At 42.6% G+C, this 18,733-nt stretch overlaps 1 protein-coding gene across 1 annotated transcript in view; it reads left to right on the forward strand.

The window, feature by feature from the left end:
* NEDD9 (neural precursor cell expressed, developmentally down-regulated 9) overlaps positions 1-18,733 on the forward strand; it is a 73,002-nt gene that overhangs the window by 18,502 nt on the left and 35,767 nt on the right. The window contains exon 2 of the mRNA XM_054985158.1: positions 10,501-10,947. Within this exon, the coding sequence (XP_054841133.1) occupies positions 10,501-10,947 (447 nt within the window). The remainder of the gene's footprint in view (positions 1-10,500; positions 10,948-18,733) is intronic.

Below are 18,733 nucleotides of genomic sequence, written 5' to 3' on the forward strand. Positions count from 1 at the left end.
CCTCTTCCCTTTTCCTACTTCCTTCTCTCCTTTTTACCCACCACCCAACCTACCTTTATTTGCCCAGGTCCAGGTTGGGAAATTTAGGGGGTGGAGCCTGGAGAGGGCAGGGTTTGGGGAAGGGAGAGTTCACCCTTCAGAGCAGCCATTTTCTCCAGGGGAACTGGTCTCTGTTGCCGGGAGATTAAGTGTAATTCAGGGTGATCTCCAGCTACCACCTGGAGGCTGGCATCCCTAATCTGTCCCCTGTCTTCAGCTTTTCTTCCTTACCTAACCTTGCCACCACCACCACCCTGGAAAACTATGGCCCAGTTGTGTGGCGACACCTGAGCTGGACCCATTTGAACTGAGGGAAACCAGCAAAAGCTTCCAAGGGGATATTTCACTTTCCCCTTTATTCTCTGCCCCCACACTATTTCCTCTTTCCCTCCTTCTAATATCCCCCATACTCTCACCTTTCCCTGTTTCCTTCTTACCCAGCCCCCAATCTACCTACCTGGAGCTAGAAACCTCCACCCACTGCCAGCTCGGCCACTCCCTGATTGGGCCAGCCTTTCAAGGTCATTTGCATATGTGAGCTGATTGGGGCTCACAACATTCCACACCTCATCTCCCCACCCACGAGACAGATGGTACTATGCTATTATACTACAAAACCAACTAAAAAAAAACACAAAGCGAAAGATGTTACATACCATAAGTATTATAACTGTATTTAAAGTATTTAAATACCGTAGTGAAGCCTGGGTATCAAACTAGTATTGTATATTTGTCTCTTTTGAATAATTAATTCCGCTTCTATCAATCCTGCTGTGAACTGACATCAGATTCTCAAACACTGCTAGCTTGCCCGCATATTTCCAAGGCTGTTTGTACCTCTATAAGGGCCAGAAACTTGATTGTTATAAATGAATGTTCAGATTCTCTTGATACAGAATTCTGTGTGTACAGCTAAATCCCATTAACATAGGTTTGGGGGAGTTATCACAATGCTGCTCAAAGCTCAGTACTTTTGTACCATCTTATATTTAATTATTTGTTGCAATTCAGGGGGTCATACCCAATTATTGATGTGGCATAAAAGCATCCCTATACAGAGAAAGAAAAAGTATATTAAAGACCAACTGTGACCTTTCTGCTGCTTAAAAAAAAACCTGTCAGATTACAGGCACTTGCTTAAACTTTTTGTTTGACATGCTTACATCATTCTTTTTGTTTAACGTCTTTCTCCCTCCATCTTCCCCCTCCCTTCTTTTTCCTGTTACTGTCTAAACATTAGCAGGGGAGATTGAAGGTGACCTGTTTTGTAGTATGAAACAGCTCATAATTGGAATGAGCAGGAATTTCTTCTTTGCTGAGAGGTGATAGTTTCCTTGGTAGCTGTAATAATAAACTCAGCCCGCGTAGGTGGCAGTAAGTGAAAAAAAGGAGTTAATCATTCTGGTATATGGTTTAATGTACACAAGCCTACGTGCTTGGGGACATTTTTCCCTGTCTTCCTCATCTGTGGCAGGGGAGACAGGCAAAGAAAAGATTGAGAAGCCGTTTTCTTATTAGTTATTGTTGTCTAGTGAGGGGGGATCTAGACTAGGAGTTATGTGGGGGGGGGGGGGGTCATTCAGACCAGATGCAGTTAGCAGTTTAAAGAAGCTATTGTACTTAATCTCCTCATGCTTTAGTTATCATCTCTCACTGTTTGCTTCAAGGCTGCATACATCTACCACTGTCCTGTTAACCACGTCATTCTCCTTGTTTACTTTATGAGGCAGGATGGATACTCCCAGCTTTCCCACCCTGGCTCTAGTTGACCTTTTCCCCCTTTGTCATTTTAAAGCTGTTGGTTCATATCCCGCCTGAAAATATTATTTCATCTTCTTTCCTTGAGTGTGGAAAAAAAGCAACCTTAAAGAAATTCTACCTTTGAAAATGGTATTTTTTTGGTGTTATTTTTCTGTACGGTGATTCTCCCCACCCCCAACCAAATCTGAGTCAGTTTAGCATTAATTATGGCTTGGAAACAGTAGCAACTTTTAGAACATTAGAAACTGCCCTGTTCTGAATCAGACTATGGGGTCTGTGATCTACTGACTGGAGGTGGATCTCTCAGGTTCTCAAGCAGAGAAAGGTTGTTCTCAACACCTCTTGATTGGAGATGGCAGGGACTGATTCTAGGACTTTCTTCATACTACCACTGACCCATAGCCCCTATTTTCTAGTTCCTTCCTTGGAGGCAGGGCTTTTTTTCAGTGGGAACGCGGTGGAACAGAGTTCCGGCATCTCTTGAAAATGGTCACATGGCCGGTGGCCCCGCCCCCTGATCTCCAGACAGAGGGGAGTTTAGATTGCCCTCCGCACTGCTCCAGCGGCGCGGAGGGCAATCTAAACTCCCCTCTGTCTGGAGATCAGGGGGTGGGGCCACCGGCTATGTGACCATTTTCGCCGAGGGTGATTTAAACTTTAAAAAACTCCCCTTGTTCCAGCTGGCCCAAAGTGACATCATTCTGTGGTCCTGAGTTCCACCACTGAGTTCCACCACCTCTTTTCCCAGAAGAAAAAGCCCTGCTTGGAGGTATTTAAGAAGAGGCTAGATGGTCATCTGACAGCTATGCTGATTCTCTGACTTAATATGCATGTACACATATCAGGAGAGGGAATGCATGAAGGGATGAGCTGGTGCTTAGCTGACATGACCCTTTCTTATATGCCAGGGGTAATACTGATCGCTGCTTTAGGATCAAGAAGAAATTTCCCTCCAGGACAGATTGGTCAGAGATCCTGGAGGTTTCATGACTTCCTCTGGGCATAGAGCAAGGGTCACTGGGGAGAGGGAAGAGCTGTGAATTTCCTGGATTGTGCAGGGGACTAGACTAGATGACCCTTGGCATACCCTCCAGTTCTATGTTTCTATGTTTCTTCAGGGGAATTGAGCTCTGTTGTCTGGAGATCAATTGTAACTCCAGGAGATCTCCAGGACCCACCTGGAAGGTGGCAGCCCTACACAGAGGAGATCTGTCCCTCCAACCACAGTCCAGGATCCAGCAGATCCCCAAGCTATGAACCTACCCTTTCAGAGGGAGGGCAGGCTGGCTCTGTCATTTCCAAGCAGCTTCTCTCTCCATTGACCAAGAGCACCTCTTGTCTGAACTGAGTTTCAGTTTATTGGCCCTCCTTTATCCCATCGTCTTCTCCAGGCACCTTTTCAAGACTTCCACAGACCCAGCTGAATCAGACAGTAAGAAAAAATAGAGCTGGGCGTCATCTGCATATGGGTGGCACTTTACTCCAAATCCACTCATCATGATCTCTTCTGTTACAGAATGATGCAGTGTTGGAGAAACAAGCAGATTTGTGGTATCTCTTTTTTAAATAACTTCTTTATTGAAAAAATTCAGCATAATTATAAAACATACATTGAAAAAGGAAATGAAAGAAAACAAATCTAAATAGAAGCATACAAATCAAAAGAAGGAACAGAAAAAAATAAGAATAAAGGGAAAAGCAAGAAAAAGAAAAACTAGTTAGTAGGAATATATACCAATTTTCCATTTGAAGCAATCAAAAGCTGATACTTACTCTAAACTAAATTTAACTTTAACACTTAACTATCCTTTCTTACTTATCTTTGAAGGCGCATATCATTAATTCTTCTTGTTCTATTTCAAACATGAAGCCAATAAAAGGTTTCCATACAGTTTATCTAAAGTCTTTTCTCTAATCAAAGGTGTTAGTTTAGCCAGCCCAGCATAGTTCATCATTTTCTCCAGCCATTCATCCACTGTAGGCAACACTGATGTTTTCCATTTCTGAGCATATAGCAATCTCACTGCTGTTATCATGTACAATACGCTATGTGTACTTTCCAGCTGTTTGTCCATTAAACCCAGCAAAAACATCTCTGGTTTCATTTGTATGTCGATCTTCAAAATCTTCTGAACAGTTGAATTAATTTGTTTCCAGAACTTCTTAGCTTTATTGCATGTCCACCATAAATGATAAAATATCCCTTCTTGTTGATACTTCCAGCACCTATTTGAAACATTCTTATGAGAGCCAGTGTAGTGGTTAAGAATGCGGGACTCTAATCTGGAGAGTCGGGTTCTCTGGAGCTCTCTCAGCCCCACCCACCTCACAGGGTGTTTTGTTGTGGGGATAATAATGACATACTTTGTAAACTGCTCTGAGTGGGCATTAAGTTGTCCTGAAGGGCAGTATATAAATCAAATGTTATTATGTTATTATTATACATTTTGGATAGTTTCTCTGGGGAAATATACCATCTATACATCTATACTTGACTACTGTAATGCGCTCTACACAGGGCTTCCCTTGAGTCTGATCTGGCGGTTACAGCTGATCCAAAAGGCAGCGGCGCATGTCATCACCGGCGTGCCCAGTAGTGCACATATAACACTGGTACTGCAGCAGCTGCATTGGTACCAGTGGAGTACTGAATCAGAAAGTTACGGTATTAACCTATAAAGCCCTATGCGGACTGGGACCTGCATATCTTCAAGACCACCTCTCCCCATATGTGCCCCAGAGGATACTCCAATCTGGAGATAAACAGCTATTAATGGTTCCTGGCCCCAGGGAGGCCCACCTAGCATCGACCTGAGCCAGGGCCTTTTCAGTCTTGGCTCCAACATGGTAGAACGCTCTGTCAAATGAGACCAGAGCCCGGCAGGATTTGTTATCTTTCCACCGTGCATGTAAGACGGAGCAATTCCAACAGGCGTATGGTTGATGCTGGATAGGGCTCCCACCGGCCGAATAGAAATAGAATGGGGCCCTACCTATCAGAGCATCCACCTCCAAAACCTCTCCCTTTAAGAAATATTTCAGTGACGGTTGGATGAAGGATTCAGTTATATACTCTGTGCTGTTTGAAATTTTGTACCGGTAATTTTAAATCTTTAAATTTTTAATGTATTGATTGTGATTTTAAATTGAGAAACTGTAAATTTTAATGTCTATGAATGTGTTCTGCCCTGAGCCTGCCGGTGCAGGAAGGGCAGAATAGAAATTTAAATAAATAAATAAATAAATTTTGTGAAAGTTCTCTTTCAAATTCGAACTTAAAAGTAAATTTAAGACCCTTCAGCTACATATTCTCCCATTGTTCCATGTGAATACTATATCCAAAGTTCTTTGCCCATTTTATCATACAAACTTTAACCTATTCGTCTTCTGTGTTCAATTTCAACAAGAGTTTATACATCCTGGCAATAACATGATCATCGTTTTCACACAGTTCTGTCTCAAAAACCGACCTATTCTGATCAAATCCAAACATCTTTTTATCTACTTTAAATCTCTCTTTTAATTGAGCATACCAAAACCACTCACATGAAAATCCTTGTGTATTCAAGTCTTCCTGCGGCTTCATCTCACGTTCACCTTGAGAAAAATCTAGTATATCATATAATATCATATAATACTATATTATATAGTATAATATATCTATTATATTATATATAAATAGGTGGTTGATATGTCAACCACCTATTTTTAAATATCATTTCTCTTCTAAAAATGCTTCTTGAGGTGATATCCATAATGGTGTTTTAAGACATAATCTAGATTTATATTTATTCCAAACTGTCCAAATGGCACGTCTAATATAATGATTTTTAAAATCCGCATTAACTTTATTGTACAATAAATAGGCATGCCATCCACATCTTAGATCATGACCCTCTAACTCCAATAATCTTGTACTCCTCAACAATAACCATTACTTAAGCCATGGCAGATAACAGGCATCAAAATATATATTCAAACTGGGTAGACCGAGACCCCCTCTTTCTTTAGTGGAGGGAAAATGTATTTTTCAGCTAACAGTGCAATCTTAAGTAGATACTCTTAAGCTATTAATTTCATAGATGGCAGTGTATGATTGTTTTCATCCTGAACAGCCTTAATATCATTTTGCAACTGTGATCCACAAAACCATGATAAAGGAAACCACTAAACAGCCCATTGTAGCCCTCCAAGCTTCTGATGGGACCGAGAAGGGGGAGGCCTTAACTGATTCCTCTTTGTTAACGTCGGTAAGACCCTCCAAATTATTGCTGACCTTTTGTAGTTCTTAATTTTTCTCCTACTGTTTTTGGTGCATTTGTTCCAATTAAATGTTGAAACAGGGACGGTTCTGCTTGACTAGTCAAACGTAATATTGGTCTCCCATCCACTCAGCTGTAAAAATGGGACCTGGTACATTGGGCTGGGAGAGGTCAAAGCTGATTTAACATGGCACTTATTGGCTGTATTACCACCCCATAAAACTTAGGCTATGGAAACTGGTGTGCTTCAACCACATCTGGCCCAATGAAGAGAGAACAGAGCTCTGGAAAGGAAACAGACTTTGTTTTAACAAAGTGAAACTGATTGTTAAATTTTATTTTTTTTCCAGTTTTATGCTTGGGTGGTAAGCTTATTCCTGCACAGGAACACTTCCGGTGGTCAGATTTTCAATGGCTAGGGTGACATTGAAAGTTATCTGACACTGAGGTTTAGTTTTACTGTGGACTGTCTTTGTTGATTCTAGAATCAAATGAGCTAACAAACTGAAGCCCTCAGCAGAACAGAGAGGGGATAACCTATTTGCTTCCGCCCTTCAGATCTTATAGTGAAGGAAGAGATTGTAGCACAGTGACAGAATGCTTGTTCTGTAAGCAGGAGCTCAACGAACCAATGACATGTAACATAACAGATGCATAATTTAGGACAAGAGAGGTGGTTTTCTTCATGAGATGCCAGTGTGGTAGATTTTCAGTGCAGTCCTAAAACCACTTTCTTGGGAGTAAGCCCTATGATATAGCCCAGAGTAGGTTCTGAGTAGACTGCCTTAGGATTGTTCTCTATATCTGTGTTTCTAATCTTAAATTTTAGGAACTTTTGCCTCTGAAGTTCTCACTTTTGGGGAGGAGCAATCACTTTTTGGTGAAGGATCCTGTCCAAACCTACCAAATGTGCCATAGCTTTTTATCATTACGAATATAGTCACTCACTAAAATTACAGCAGGATCTGGTCTCTGTTATTCAACCCTGTGATTAAGTTAATAAGAGTTAATAAGACATATTTTTAAATGCCTTTCTTTTTAACAGAAAGTAGCATTTGGAGTCCTAAGAACACTTTACTGGGAGTGAGCCCCATTGAATAGATCTGAGTAGACCTGTTTAGGCTTGCTCTCTACATTATTTCAGATAAGGTTATGATTCCAGTAAAAGAGGAATTCCATGACAATAAACAATATTTGTTTATTTTGTATGTTATATTTATATCCCATCTTTTCATCACGGGATTCATGATGGCGTACATGGGGTCCCTAGGCATATTTACTGACCAGCCTTAGTTTCAGAATGGTTACCGCATTTTTGTTTTGTAAGTTTATATAGTGATACGGACAGTGCGGAGAGCAACTCTAAAAACCCTCTCCCCTGAAGATGGCAGCGGCTGCGTCTCAGGCAGAAGTTCTAAAAATTTGGAATGCCTTACAAATTTGCTTGAAGTATGAGCTTCAGTAATAATTTGGAATAAACCTATCACATGTTGAAAGACTTCACAGAACCCACAGATCTTCAGCTTGATTAGCATGGCTGTCCTTGTCTCTCTGCTTTAATGCTTCAGATGTATTTCCTCTACATTTCAATAGTTTACAATTCCTCTATGCTATGAATGCCTTCTCTGGAATACAGGGGGGAGACAGGTTAATGGCTGTTAGCGTGCTTTGCTCCAGCTACCTGAGCCAAGAAATGAAGTGTTCCGGGCCTTTGTGAAGGTTTCCAAGAATGACAGCCTATACAGATTGTCTACTTTCCTCTGAATGGCTCATTTGGCTGACACCCTTAGTACTGAATGTGCCAGACAGTCATGTATACAGAAAAGAAAAAGAGAGGCAGGCAAAGCATGTTTTGTCTGTGAACGGAGACAGCATATTTTAGATAGATGCTGGTAAGCTCATGTTATAAAGTTTTACAATGGGACTAAGAGCCAAGGTGATCTGTCACAGATACAGAGTAGGGGTGCCAGAAGGCCTCTTTGCTCAAGTGGGAGCAAAAATGGGGGACAGAGCGACATAGTGATGTCCAGGGCTTTTTTTTCTGGGAAAAGAGGTGGTGGAACTTAATGGGTTGCCCTTGGAGAAAATGGTCACATGGCATGTAGGGCAATCTAAACTCCCCTCTGTCTGGAGATCAGGGGACTGCGCCACCAGCCATGTGACCATTTTCAAGAGGTTCTGGAACTCCGTTCCACTGCGTTCCAGCTGAAAAAAAGCCCTGGTGATGTCAGTTTGGTGAAGTGGTTAAGAACATGGGACTCTAATCTTGAGAGCCAGGTTTGATTCCTCACTCCTCCACTTGAAGCCAGCTGGGTGACCTTGGGTCAGTCACAGCTCTTCCAGAGTTCTCTCAGTTCTACCTACCTCACAGGGTGATTGTTGTGGGGATAATAATAACATACTTTGTAAACCGCTCTGAATGGGTGTTAAGTCATCCTGAAGGGCAGTATATAAATTGAATGTTATTATGTTATGTTATTACTTCTGTTTGTACCTAGAAGTGACATTACAACACTGTAGGAATTCCCCCAGTCTTAGTGGTGAAAAACATAGAGATTTGGGGATTCCAAGAGCTTCATGACATCACTTCCAGGTGCAAGCAGAAGTGCCATAGTACAACCACACACACTTTTTGCTCCCACTGGAGAGAAGAGAGGGGGGCCAGGAGATTGCTCTCCATGGCCATTAGTCTGGTAAGCCTAATACAAAGTGAGGACCAGTACCCATGGTACCTTGTTGGTACTGAGGGCCACAGCACTGCTGCTCCTTCCTGCAATGTCATAACATAAAAAGCCCAATACCACATGGGAAAAGCTCAACCTGAGAGACTTTTCTCCATGTCAGTTGCTTGAAGGTTGGTGGTGGCATTGGGAACAGCCAGAGAGAGGGCTCTACCTGTGTAGTTAGGGCATCTCTTGTTGCCATGGTGAAATGAGAAGGGGTGTTACTGCTGCAGAAAACATGCTACCAGGGTAATGTTTCTACAGGGCTTTACATTTGGATTTGATGTCAGGTGAAGGCTTTCTGGATAGAGAACATTATGTGTCTCATGTTCTTTATGTTTAAATTGGGGGCAAACACATTTTAAGACTCTTCTCCAAATCTGTAAGGTGAAAAATGTTAAATGAGTTTCTGAAGAAACCACAAGATGTTGCAGTAGGAAGCCAAATTCTGAAGTGCATCATTTAAGCAGCAGTCTAGCAGTTTTATGAATCCTAACAAGCCTCACTAAGAAATGTTAAACTGCTAAACTGAGCTCGGTTGGGTATCTGTTAGGAGGTGGAAAGCGAAAGAAAGGTGTTTCATTTTCTGTCATCGAAGTGTTACATGAAAAATCTGATTCCATTGATGTCATTCATTTGGAGTAAAATGTCAGTTGTTGAAAGTGTACTTAATAAACTTTGTCTTGCTTATCCTCACAACAAAAATCCACTGAAATAGATCTTTGTAATTCCCATTATCTAGAATGGAAACTGAAGCTAAGAACAAGGATATGCTCAAGGCAGTGTAGTGAGTTAATGATTGAATTAGGATTTACATTTAGGCAGGGCTTTTTTTCAGCAGGAACGTGGTGGAACGGAGTTCCAGAACCTCTTGAAAATGGTCACATGGCTGGTGTCGTCCCCCCCCCCCGATCTCCAGACAGAGGGAAGTTTAGATTGCCCTCCGGCAATCTAAACTCCCCTCTGTCTGGAGATCGGGGTGGGGCCACCAGCCATGTGACCATTTTCGCCAAGGGCAATTTAAACTTTGAAAAACTTCCCCCTCCCCGTTCCAGCTGACCCAAAGTGACATCATTGTGTGGTCCTGAGTTCCACCACCTCTTTTCCCAGAAAAAAAGCCCTGCATTTAGGACATCATCTGTTTTCTGCTGACATCAAGAAAATTATATTAAGGAGGTTTTGCCAATGCAGAAACTAGAGTTTTGCAACCCATTCTCCTGTTCAGCATTAAAAAAAAACCTTTGTGGCATTTGTAGCCTGTCTGATGCTTGTCTGTGATGGTGGTAAACATCATTTTCTAAGAGAAACTGTACCAAAGAAAAGACATAATAACTTTCTAGTTCCTAATTTTCAAGGCACTTGAGAGATCTCCTGGTTCTACATCTGCACTATTAGTTTCCATCGTCACTGTGTTGCAGGAAATTTCTTGGTATTTGAACTTTATTGCAGGGCATAAATACTGAATTTTGACTTGCATGGCTTTTAAAAAATGTTCTGCGTGAAGAATTCCATAATTATGCATTTATATAACATGTTTAGGTGGATCCATTTTTACAGCGAAGTCATACAAAGTAGTTGTTTCAAGCAGCAGATCTCAGCCATTTTGCACCTTTTGTGCATTCTACCCAACAATGTTTTTTACTTTAAGGAAACCAAGTGCACCTGAAATAACTTTATGCTTAAGTTTCTTCTGTCTCTTTCTGCTGTCTCTACAGAATCTTATGGCACGAGCCCTCTATGATAATGTCCCAGAATGTGCAGAAGAGTTAGCCTTCCGCAAAGGTGACATTTTGACAGTGATAGAACAGAACACTGAAGGATTGGAAGGATGGTGGCTCTGCTCCTTACATGGAAGGCAAGGCATTGTTCCTGGGAACCGTGTGAAACTTCTGATAGGTCCTGTGCAGGAGAATCCTTCTAGCCAAGAAATGCCAAGTGCAGGATCAGTTCCTCAACCCTTTAACCAGCAGAAGGCCTACCAAGTACCAAGTGCACATGCTTCTCCTCGTGACCCAGTCTACCAAGTGCCACCTTCTTACATGAATCAAGGGATCTACCAGATACCAACTGGTCATGGTCTTCAAGGGCAAGATGTGTACCAGGTGCCTCCATCTGGGCAAAGAAGTCTTGGCGGAATTGATGGTTCTCCTATAAGCAACAAGGTGGGTCCCATTTACCTTAAAACATCTGTTTCAAAACTCTTTGCTTGACCTGTAGAACTGTGGGGCTGAGAAAGTAGCTGAACTTGCATAAGGGGAACATTAGGCCACAAGAAACAAAGACTCATCTAACTTAACTTTTAAAACTTAACTTTTCAAGAGAAAGCCAAAGCAGAAACCTGATCCCAGTGTCTTGTCAACATGAGCATTTTATTCAATTTATTTCAGTACTGATATAGTATTTTTTTTGAGAGAGAGAGACTCAAAGCAGCTTACATCAAAGTATACAAAAAACTCAAATTACAAAAGGATATACAAATATGTACTTGAAAAACTTTTCCAGAAGATGGGATATAAAGCTGTCCTGCTCTGATGCTAGTTCTAGCTGCACAGCTCACCCAGGATCCTGGGCTGCAAGCCACAGCCTTTGGAGCAAGTCCAAGCTTAAATTACCTGCAAAAGGGGGGGGCAGGCAGATGTTCAGCCAGAGGTCATGTTCACCTTGGCTCAGATGTTCCTTGTTTGCTGCCTTCCTTCTGAATTGACAAGAGGTCTCAAATGCACCCTGACACCTCAAAATAGAGAACTTGTATTCCAGCCCCTGTAAGGGTGCAAGAAGAGTCAGCCTTGATTATTCTAAAAAAAGGAGTCCTCAGCTAACTTCTAATTGGTTGCTAGTAAAGTTGCAAATTTAAATGGGTTTAATCATTTGATTAATCAATGAAGTTTCAGTTTGTGGTTTTGTGAATAGTACAGAATACTTTGGGCTCCATTAATTCTCATGCAATAATCCACAAACATAGCAGTGATTTTAGATGTCTCTTGTCCTGCTGGAGTTAGGTGGTTCAGTACATGCCAACAATATGTGAAGGTACCTTTTTATTAAAAAGATACTTTATGAAAATAAAGATGCGAGATGTGACCACAGTCCCCATCAAGAACCGGAAATCCAACAATCTTGTTTGAAATGGTGGATTGAATATAAACCCTAGAGTAAATAAAGCTACATTTGCCATTCCTCTGCTGTATTACGTGCCCATCGCATGACTCAAGGCAGTTGCCTCTTGAAAGCCAGAGGAAGGTCTGCTCCGTAAAAATCCTTTGCGTTTCACCCGATATGAAGCAGCTGGAAGCCAGGCTATCGGTAAACCCTCTGGAATATTTAGAGCTTGTTGCTTAACCCTTATAAATATGTCTCAGTGACGTACAGCAGACAGGGATACTCCGACAGGAAGTGAATGTCTGGAAGGTGCTGTGGTTTAATCTTTCATTGCAGTTGATGTTGGCAGGAGTTCTGACTCTTGCTTTTGGAGACAAACCCCACAATCCTCCAGCTTGTCCTTGATTCATGCCCGTTCGTTGCAAGGTGGTAGCTCAAACTGGCAGGAGCTGCCTTGCCATTCAGAGTTCTTTCCTGGTATTCTGACTAACTTGGGTTTGCGGGGGGGGCGGTTTAGTGGTAATGAGTGGATTTTCTAAGAAGGCTTACAGTACATATTTATTCATTCACATGTTTCTCTTAGACATCCCTGCAAATAACTCCACAAAAATTACTAGCCTGCAGAAATCTTTACCATACCATCTGCCCACACATACCTATGAAAATGATATCTACCCCAAATGAAGAGGTGAGGAGACTTGTTTAAAGTTTTTTTTCCCCCTAGTTGTCCTGATGCAATTCTTCATCAGTCTGGTTAGGCTCTGGGAACCCAGGGATCTGGGAGACCCAGGTTCGAATCCCCACTCTGCCATGAAAGCTCACTGGGTGACCTTGGGCCAGTTACACAAACACACAGCACCACAGGGTTGTCGTGAGGATGAAGTGGAGGAGAGGAGAACGATGTAAGCTGCTTTGATTCCCCCTTGGGGAGAAAAACGGGATATAAATGATGCAAATAAAATAAATGTGCTACAGAAAGCTTGATAGACCGATGGTCTGACTCAATCGAAGGCAGCTGAAAGTACTCAGGAGAGATCAAGGAGGCCTGCGATTCAGTTGCTGGTGATGGGGGAAGGGGGACCATCCTGAATACGAAGAGACTTGTTCATTTGCATGGATATCTGTCTTGGTATCTACTTAAGGGCAGTGCGGAATCCTTGGGGCCAAAGCTCTTCCCGACTGCCGCCACAGATCAAGCAGAAAACGCAGACATTTTATTGAGCCCACTGTGGGCCACAAGTCATGGTAAGATGTGTTCATCTTGACAAGTGACAGTTATTCATGCCTGATATACAACGGTGAAGATAAAATGGAAGTTTTAAAATGGTGGCTACATCAGTTTTTACTGGTACGAATACCACTCTTTACTGTGCCTGGAAATTCGTCAATAACACACAATGAGATGGGCCCCAGGATGAGTGTGGGCATCTGCAGAACCCGGCGAACTGAGTGGTGTTGCTGGCAAGGCAAGTGATTAACTTCCTCTTGCCTTTGAGTCATGCGAGTTTGATTGTGATGCCCAAGCAATCACCAAATCCACTTGGATTTAGCCTAATTGATACCTTACAAACCCTTGGGTGTAAAACTCCCTTCTGAAGTCATAGGTAGTTAGATCTTAATAGTCTTGGTTGTTTGAATTGCTCTCTGTATAATTAACAAGGTATTTTCCTCAGGAGTTTTTTTTTTAATTGTTTAGAATCTGATACCTGGCATGGGATTTTTAATCTGCAGCATTTGAGGGAGGGAGCTTATTTCAATTAAACAAACCACACATTTTCACAATTAGAGAAATCTCCTTGGGGTGCCCACTTTATTTACATCCATGCTATAATACTGTAGTACATCACTCACACAACCTGGGGCCTCCACATGATCGTGCTGAGATTCCGTTGATGTGAAGTTGGAGTGAAGGAGAAATCACAGAAATGTGGCCTCCACACAGTACGCCATTCACATAGAGATGCTGGTTCTCGCATTGCATGATGAAGGGGAGGCACTCTTGATGTTTCTGCACTGCAGTTTACCTGGGGAATATATCAACTGGAGCAAAGTCTGATTAAGGCTCTGAAACAAGAGAGAAGATGGGCTGGTCGGTGGGTTTTATCTTCCTGCACAGCAACTTGGTCCTCCTCTACAGCCGTTAATGTTATATCTGGTCATACTGTTGCCAGTCTCTGAGTAATTGCCATGTTGGACATTTGTTTGCGTGCAAATTTAAACCAAGCTGGAGATCTCCCAGAATAATCTCCAAACAACAGAGATCCATTCCCTTAGGAAAAAATGGCTGCTTCGGAGGGTGGACTCTATGGCATTATACCCTGCTGAGGTTCCTTCCCTCCCTAAACCCAACCCTCCCAAGGGTCTACCACCAAATCTCCCAAGAATTTCTCAACCCTGAGTAGGCAACCCTAGTCACAACCAAGAGCCTTGAGTAGCTAACCTTTTCAGGGGAGGGGAGGTGCAAAAATGAGAGTGCCCAGGCAAGGGTAATAATTGGAGAATCAAGGGGAGCAAAGCAGAGGACATAAGGAAGGAACAGGGGAGGAAAGATCTCTTTAAAACTGGGGGCCAATTCAGACGTTACATTGAACCATGCTTTTTTAAAGACTGCCTTTCACCCCCTGGTGGGGGACCCAAAGCAGCTCACATCATTCTCCTCTGTTCCCATGTTTTCCTCACAACAACCCTGTGAGGTGTGATAGGCTGAGCGTATCTGACTACCCCAAGGTCAACCAGCAAGCTTCCGTGGCAGAGTGGTGAATTGCACCTGGGTCTCCCAGATCCTAGTCCATCGTTCTAACCGCGACACTACACTAGGTCATAAAGCTTGAGCTTGGTTGGGTACGTTGATGACAAATCATGGCTTGTGATCAGCATGATCACTAACTGTGGTTTGCCTAATGCCTGTTTGGACATTCAAACGGTGCTTTGCCTTCTAAACTGTGGCTTACAGACAATGTTTTGGTTTGATGTCTCAACTGAGCCTAGCCCACAGTGGGCTTGGAATGATATACAGTCTTGAAATATCTTTTAACTGCAAGACCAGAGCAAGTATGCCTACAGTGAAAGTTGACCAGAACTCCAATGTAGTTAGTGGAATTTCTGAACAACATAGGAAGGAATCCCGTCTCTGATTAAATACAAGGTGGGGTTTTTCCAGCAGCCCTTGAGTGTTGTGCAGTTTTCTGTTTGTTGAGAAACCAAAAAGCCCTAAGCCCCTCAGTGCTTTCATAAAACAGCATCCCTAATTAAAAAGGGATTTTTATCTTTTCTTGCGTCTCCCTTCATCTAAACAAGGCAGCCTCTCATCTTAAATCCCCATCCTCAAGAGATCAGTAAAACAATCTTTAAGTATTGAAGGGAGCTTGGCACTGTGAACAGTTGAGCGCAAGGTTTCTTTGCCTTGACGTCTAAAATGATGAATATCTTTCCTTCAACTGGCAACACCTGTCCCCAGCAGATTAAGTGAACTGCTGTGCCTGCTTTCCCTAATACAGATTCTGCTTGCAAGTATTCTGTATGTCTTGGCAAGGCTCAGGAGTTAAAAATATTCATCTACTGTGATCTCGAAGATCTGTATTAATAGCAGAGGGTCAAAATATCTATCTGCAAGGCCACAGCCGCAATGCAAATGGCTGACCCCAGCTTTTCAGCAGGATCGTTCCATGCAGCCAGTGTTGAAATCGAATGTTTGTTACAGATCTATCATGTATTCTATAGATGTCCTTTCCCATGGGAGTGTGGGGCTGTCTCATTTTCTCTGCACTGGATTTGCTCTGTTTTGTCCTTAGGAAAATGCAGCACTTGCCCTGGGGAGCACATCCCATTGCTGCTGCAATTGTTATCTGCAAATGGTGTTGCATGAGTAGTGCAGATGTTTCCAGAATGTTATTCTTTGCAGAATGTTGTCAGTGGGCCTGGTGCTTTACAGAATGGCCTAAGCAGAAAAGATGAGTCTACGGTCCCAAACACCATCAGTGGGAGAGACAATAAAAGGCCAAATTAAACGCTACAGCATCTACAGGCTTGATCTATGGGCGCCATTTTAGAGCTGAATTCAGCCATTTAAAAATGCCGCAGCATGCCGGGACCGGGATATCTTGTACCCCTCTCTCCCTCCTGCACCTTTCCAAGTGCTAAAACGGCTGTTTCAGCACTTGAAAAGGCCTGGGGAGGGGGCCAAGTTTGCCTAGTCCTGCCACATTGTGGGCCTGATCAGGATCAAGCCCTCACAGCATTTCTAATGGCCAAGTTCAGCTCTAAAATTGCATTGGTGTCCACAGGTTGGACCCACAGACACTATCATGTCTAGTTTGGCCCAAAGAGGGTAAGGAAAAGGAGAGGCAAAGGCAACATGGAATTAGCAGGGCAAATGCAACTAAACATGCTTTTACATTTACCGTATTATTAAAATTGCATCCCGCCTTTCTGTTGGTATGCTCAAAAATTGCATGGATCCAAGGTAGAAGCTTACGGCAGAGCAGTTTTCTCCACTGTGGGCAATCGATATTGCCAAGGATAAGGAGTGGAGGGGGCTATCTTCTGCTGAGGCAGTGGATGTCCTTAGGCACTGTTAGCAAAAAGACTAGGATGAGGAATGAGAGCCACCAATCATGAGAAAAACAACTGCAGGTCAACAGGTCATTCAAACTCCCTTCTTTAATAATGGTTTCCTTTCTATGTCTTTCACTTAACTTCCAGTCAGAAATCTACCAATTGTAAAAATGGTTTCCGGTTCTTTCAAATGCAGATTTTTTTAAGACTCCCTAATGAAAGCTCATTAAATACGCATTGGTGGTTCAGCATGGAGAATGTTCCCTTTCTAAGTTTGGAACTTGATTCTAAAATACTCTTTGTTTTTTTAAAAAAATCACACCTGATGTTTTCACAAGATGAACTGATAGGTGACTCCACGTGCCTCGTCCCAAATAACAGGTATCTTGGTGTGGAACTTTTACTGAAAGAGAGTTTCTAAATGGCACCTTCAGTGTGTGCACATCAAACTGTTTGCAAGCAGCTGTTTCCCTCTGTGCAAATACAGTGTTTTGCTGCTTCAGAGTTTCCATTAAATAAGCACTGAACATCATAAAACCATGCTCACGCAGCAGTTCACGCTGGCAGACATGGCAAAGCAGGTCAAAAAGACGTCCCAAGACAGGTGATTAGAGTGATGTCATGAGTATGGAATGCTAAGGCCACTGCTGTATCAGCTTCTTGTATGGCCCTGAAATGCCACTCATAAAAGAAATGATCTCAGATGGGCTGAAATAAACGATGGGTGGCTTAAACCCATCCTTTGTTCAAATTCTTCATTGAAAATGAGATTTTTTTCAGGCAGGGTTGGCTGTTCCACAGAAAGGATCCTTGGGGCTGATTCACACAGTTTTCTTATTGCCACCATATGTACAGTGTATTACCTCCTTCTTCCTCCAAGGGACTTCTGACTGTTGGTTGATCAGCTTGGTTCTTGTGGAAGCTGTACCTGACATGCTGGTGAATAGCTATTTTATCGGGATGGTGTTTCAGCTGCAGAATTTGAGGACAAGATGGTCCTCTCTGGCCCTCCTTAACACAGAACAGATAGTCTTTGAATGCTTCATGCATAGCTACAAAGTAAGCCATGTTAGGGCAATGACCCTTTACTGGCTTGTAAACTGTTAGAAATGCTTGACCTTGTCATTCTCTGAGCTCCAAAGGGTATCTTTTATCACTGAAGCATTATATTTCCTGACATTGTGTTGGCTGTGGAGGTGATATTAGGCTGATTTCTTAGGCTGATGTCCTGAAATGACTTCAGTTTCCAAACCAAGGACCCCTCAGATGTATAGCTCAGGACTTTGTGGCCATCACAATTAATACTAGTTTATTCCTGTGTGGTTTTGGCTCAGACTATACTGGGAAGGAAGAGACAGTCTGTGTTCCCAGGTGCCAGTGAGTGGTGCCTTTGTTATGAACAAATCATGTGAAGGTTAGTTCCCCTTACTTAACCTGTGTAAGGATTGTGGACCAGTAAGGTTTGCCCCGCCATGATAGTTGATAGATACTGATTTCTGTTCTGGCAAAGGGGCTGTTTCCACTGGTGAAAGTTCTGCGGAAGCTTTAAAGGAATAAGGGATTGGAATAGTGAACCGACTTGTGCAGCTGACCCACTTGGGGTGCCATCTTAAGGAGAGTTACACTCCCCATAGCCCATTGAAACCAGCGGATTTAGGAAGGTGCAACTCTGCTTGGAATTGCACTGTAATTCTTAGGCATCCCTTTCCACTCGCCAATTTCTGGAGTCTTCTTGGTTTATCAAGAACCCAGAGTTAAGCGAGTCAGGTGTCATCGCTATGAAGATGGTACTCAGCTCTAGATATGCTTTTATCAATCAAGGTCCTTGAGAACTTGATTTGGAGTCTGTACGTGTAAGCAAACTGAAACCCAGTCCAGACAAGATGGTGTCGTTTAATGCTGAAGAGAGAGGAGTCTAAGAACTGAAGGATACACTTGATTTAGAAGGAGTCACACTCTCATTCAAGACACAGGTCAAAGCTTGGGAGGTCTCCTGAGTGTCCAGGTAGTGACCGTAGCCAGAAATACATTTGACTAGCTTTGGCTGATGTGCCAGTTGTTTCACTTCCAGGATAGCAACTATTTTACATGCCCTAGTAAATTCTCATCTGGACTACTATAGTGCACTGCTCTTGAATATTATTATTTTATCACATTCCTAGACCGCCCTCCCCGTCAGACGGGCTCAGGGTGGTTTAACAACAGTTTAAATACTACTACTTGGAAGTTTCACCTGCTACAGAATACATCAGCCCTGTTGTTATCTGAAGCCGCACAGCTTGCTTCAGTTCTTCA

The sequence above is a fragment of the Eublepharis macularius genome, chromosome 7 (genome assembly GCF_028583425.1).
Source record: "Eublepharis macularius isolate TG4126 chromosome 7, MPM_Emac_v1.0, whole genome shotgun sequence".
Taxonomy (NCBI): Eukaryota; Metazoa; Chordata; class Lepidosauria; order Squamata; family Eublepharidae; genus Eublepharis; species Eublepharis macularius.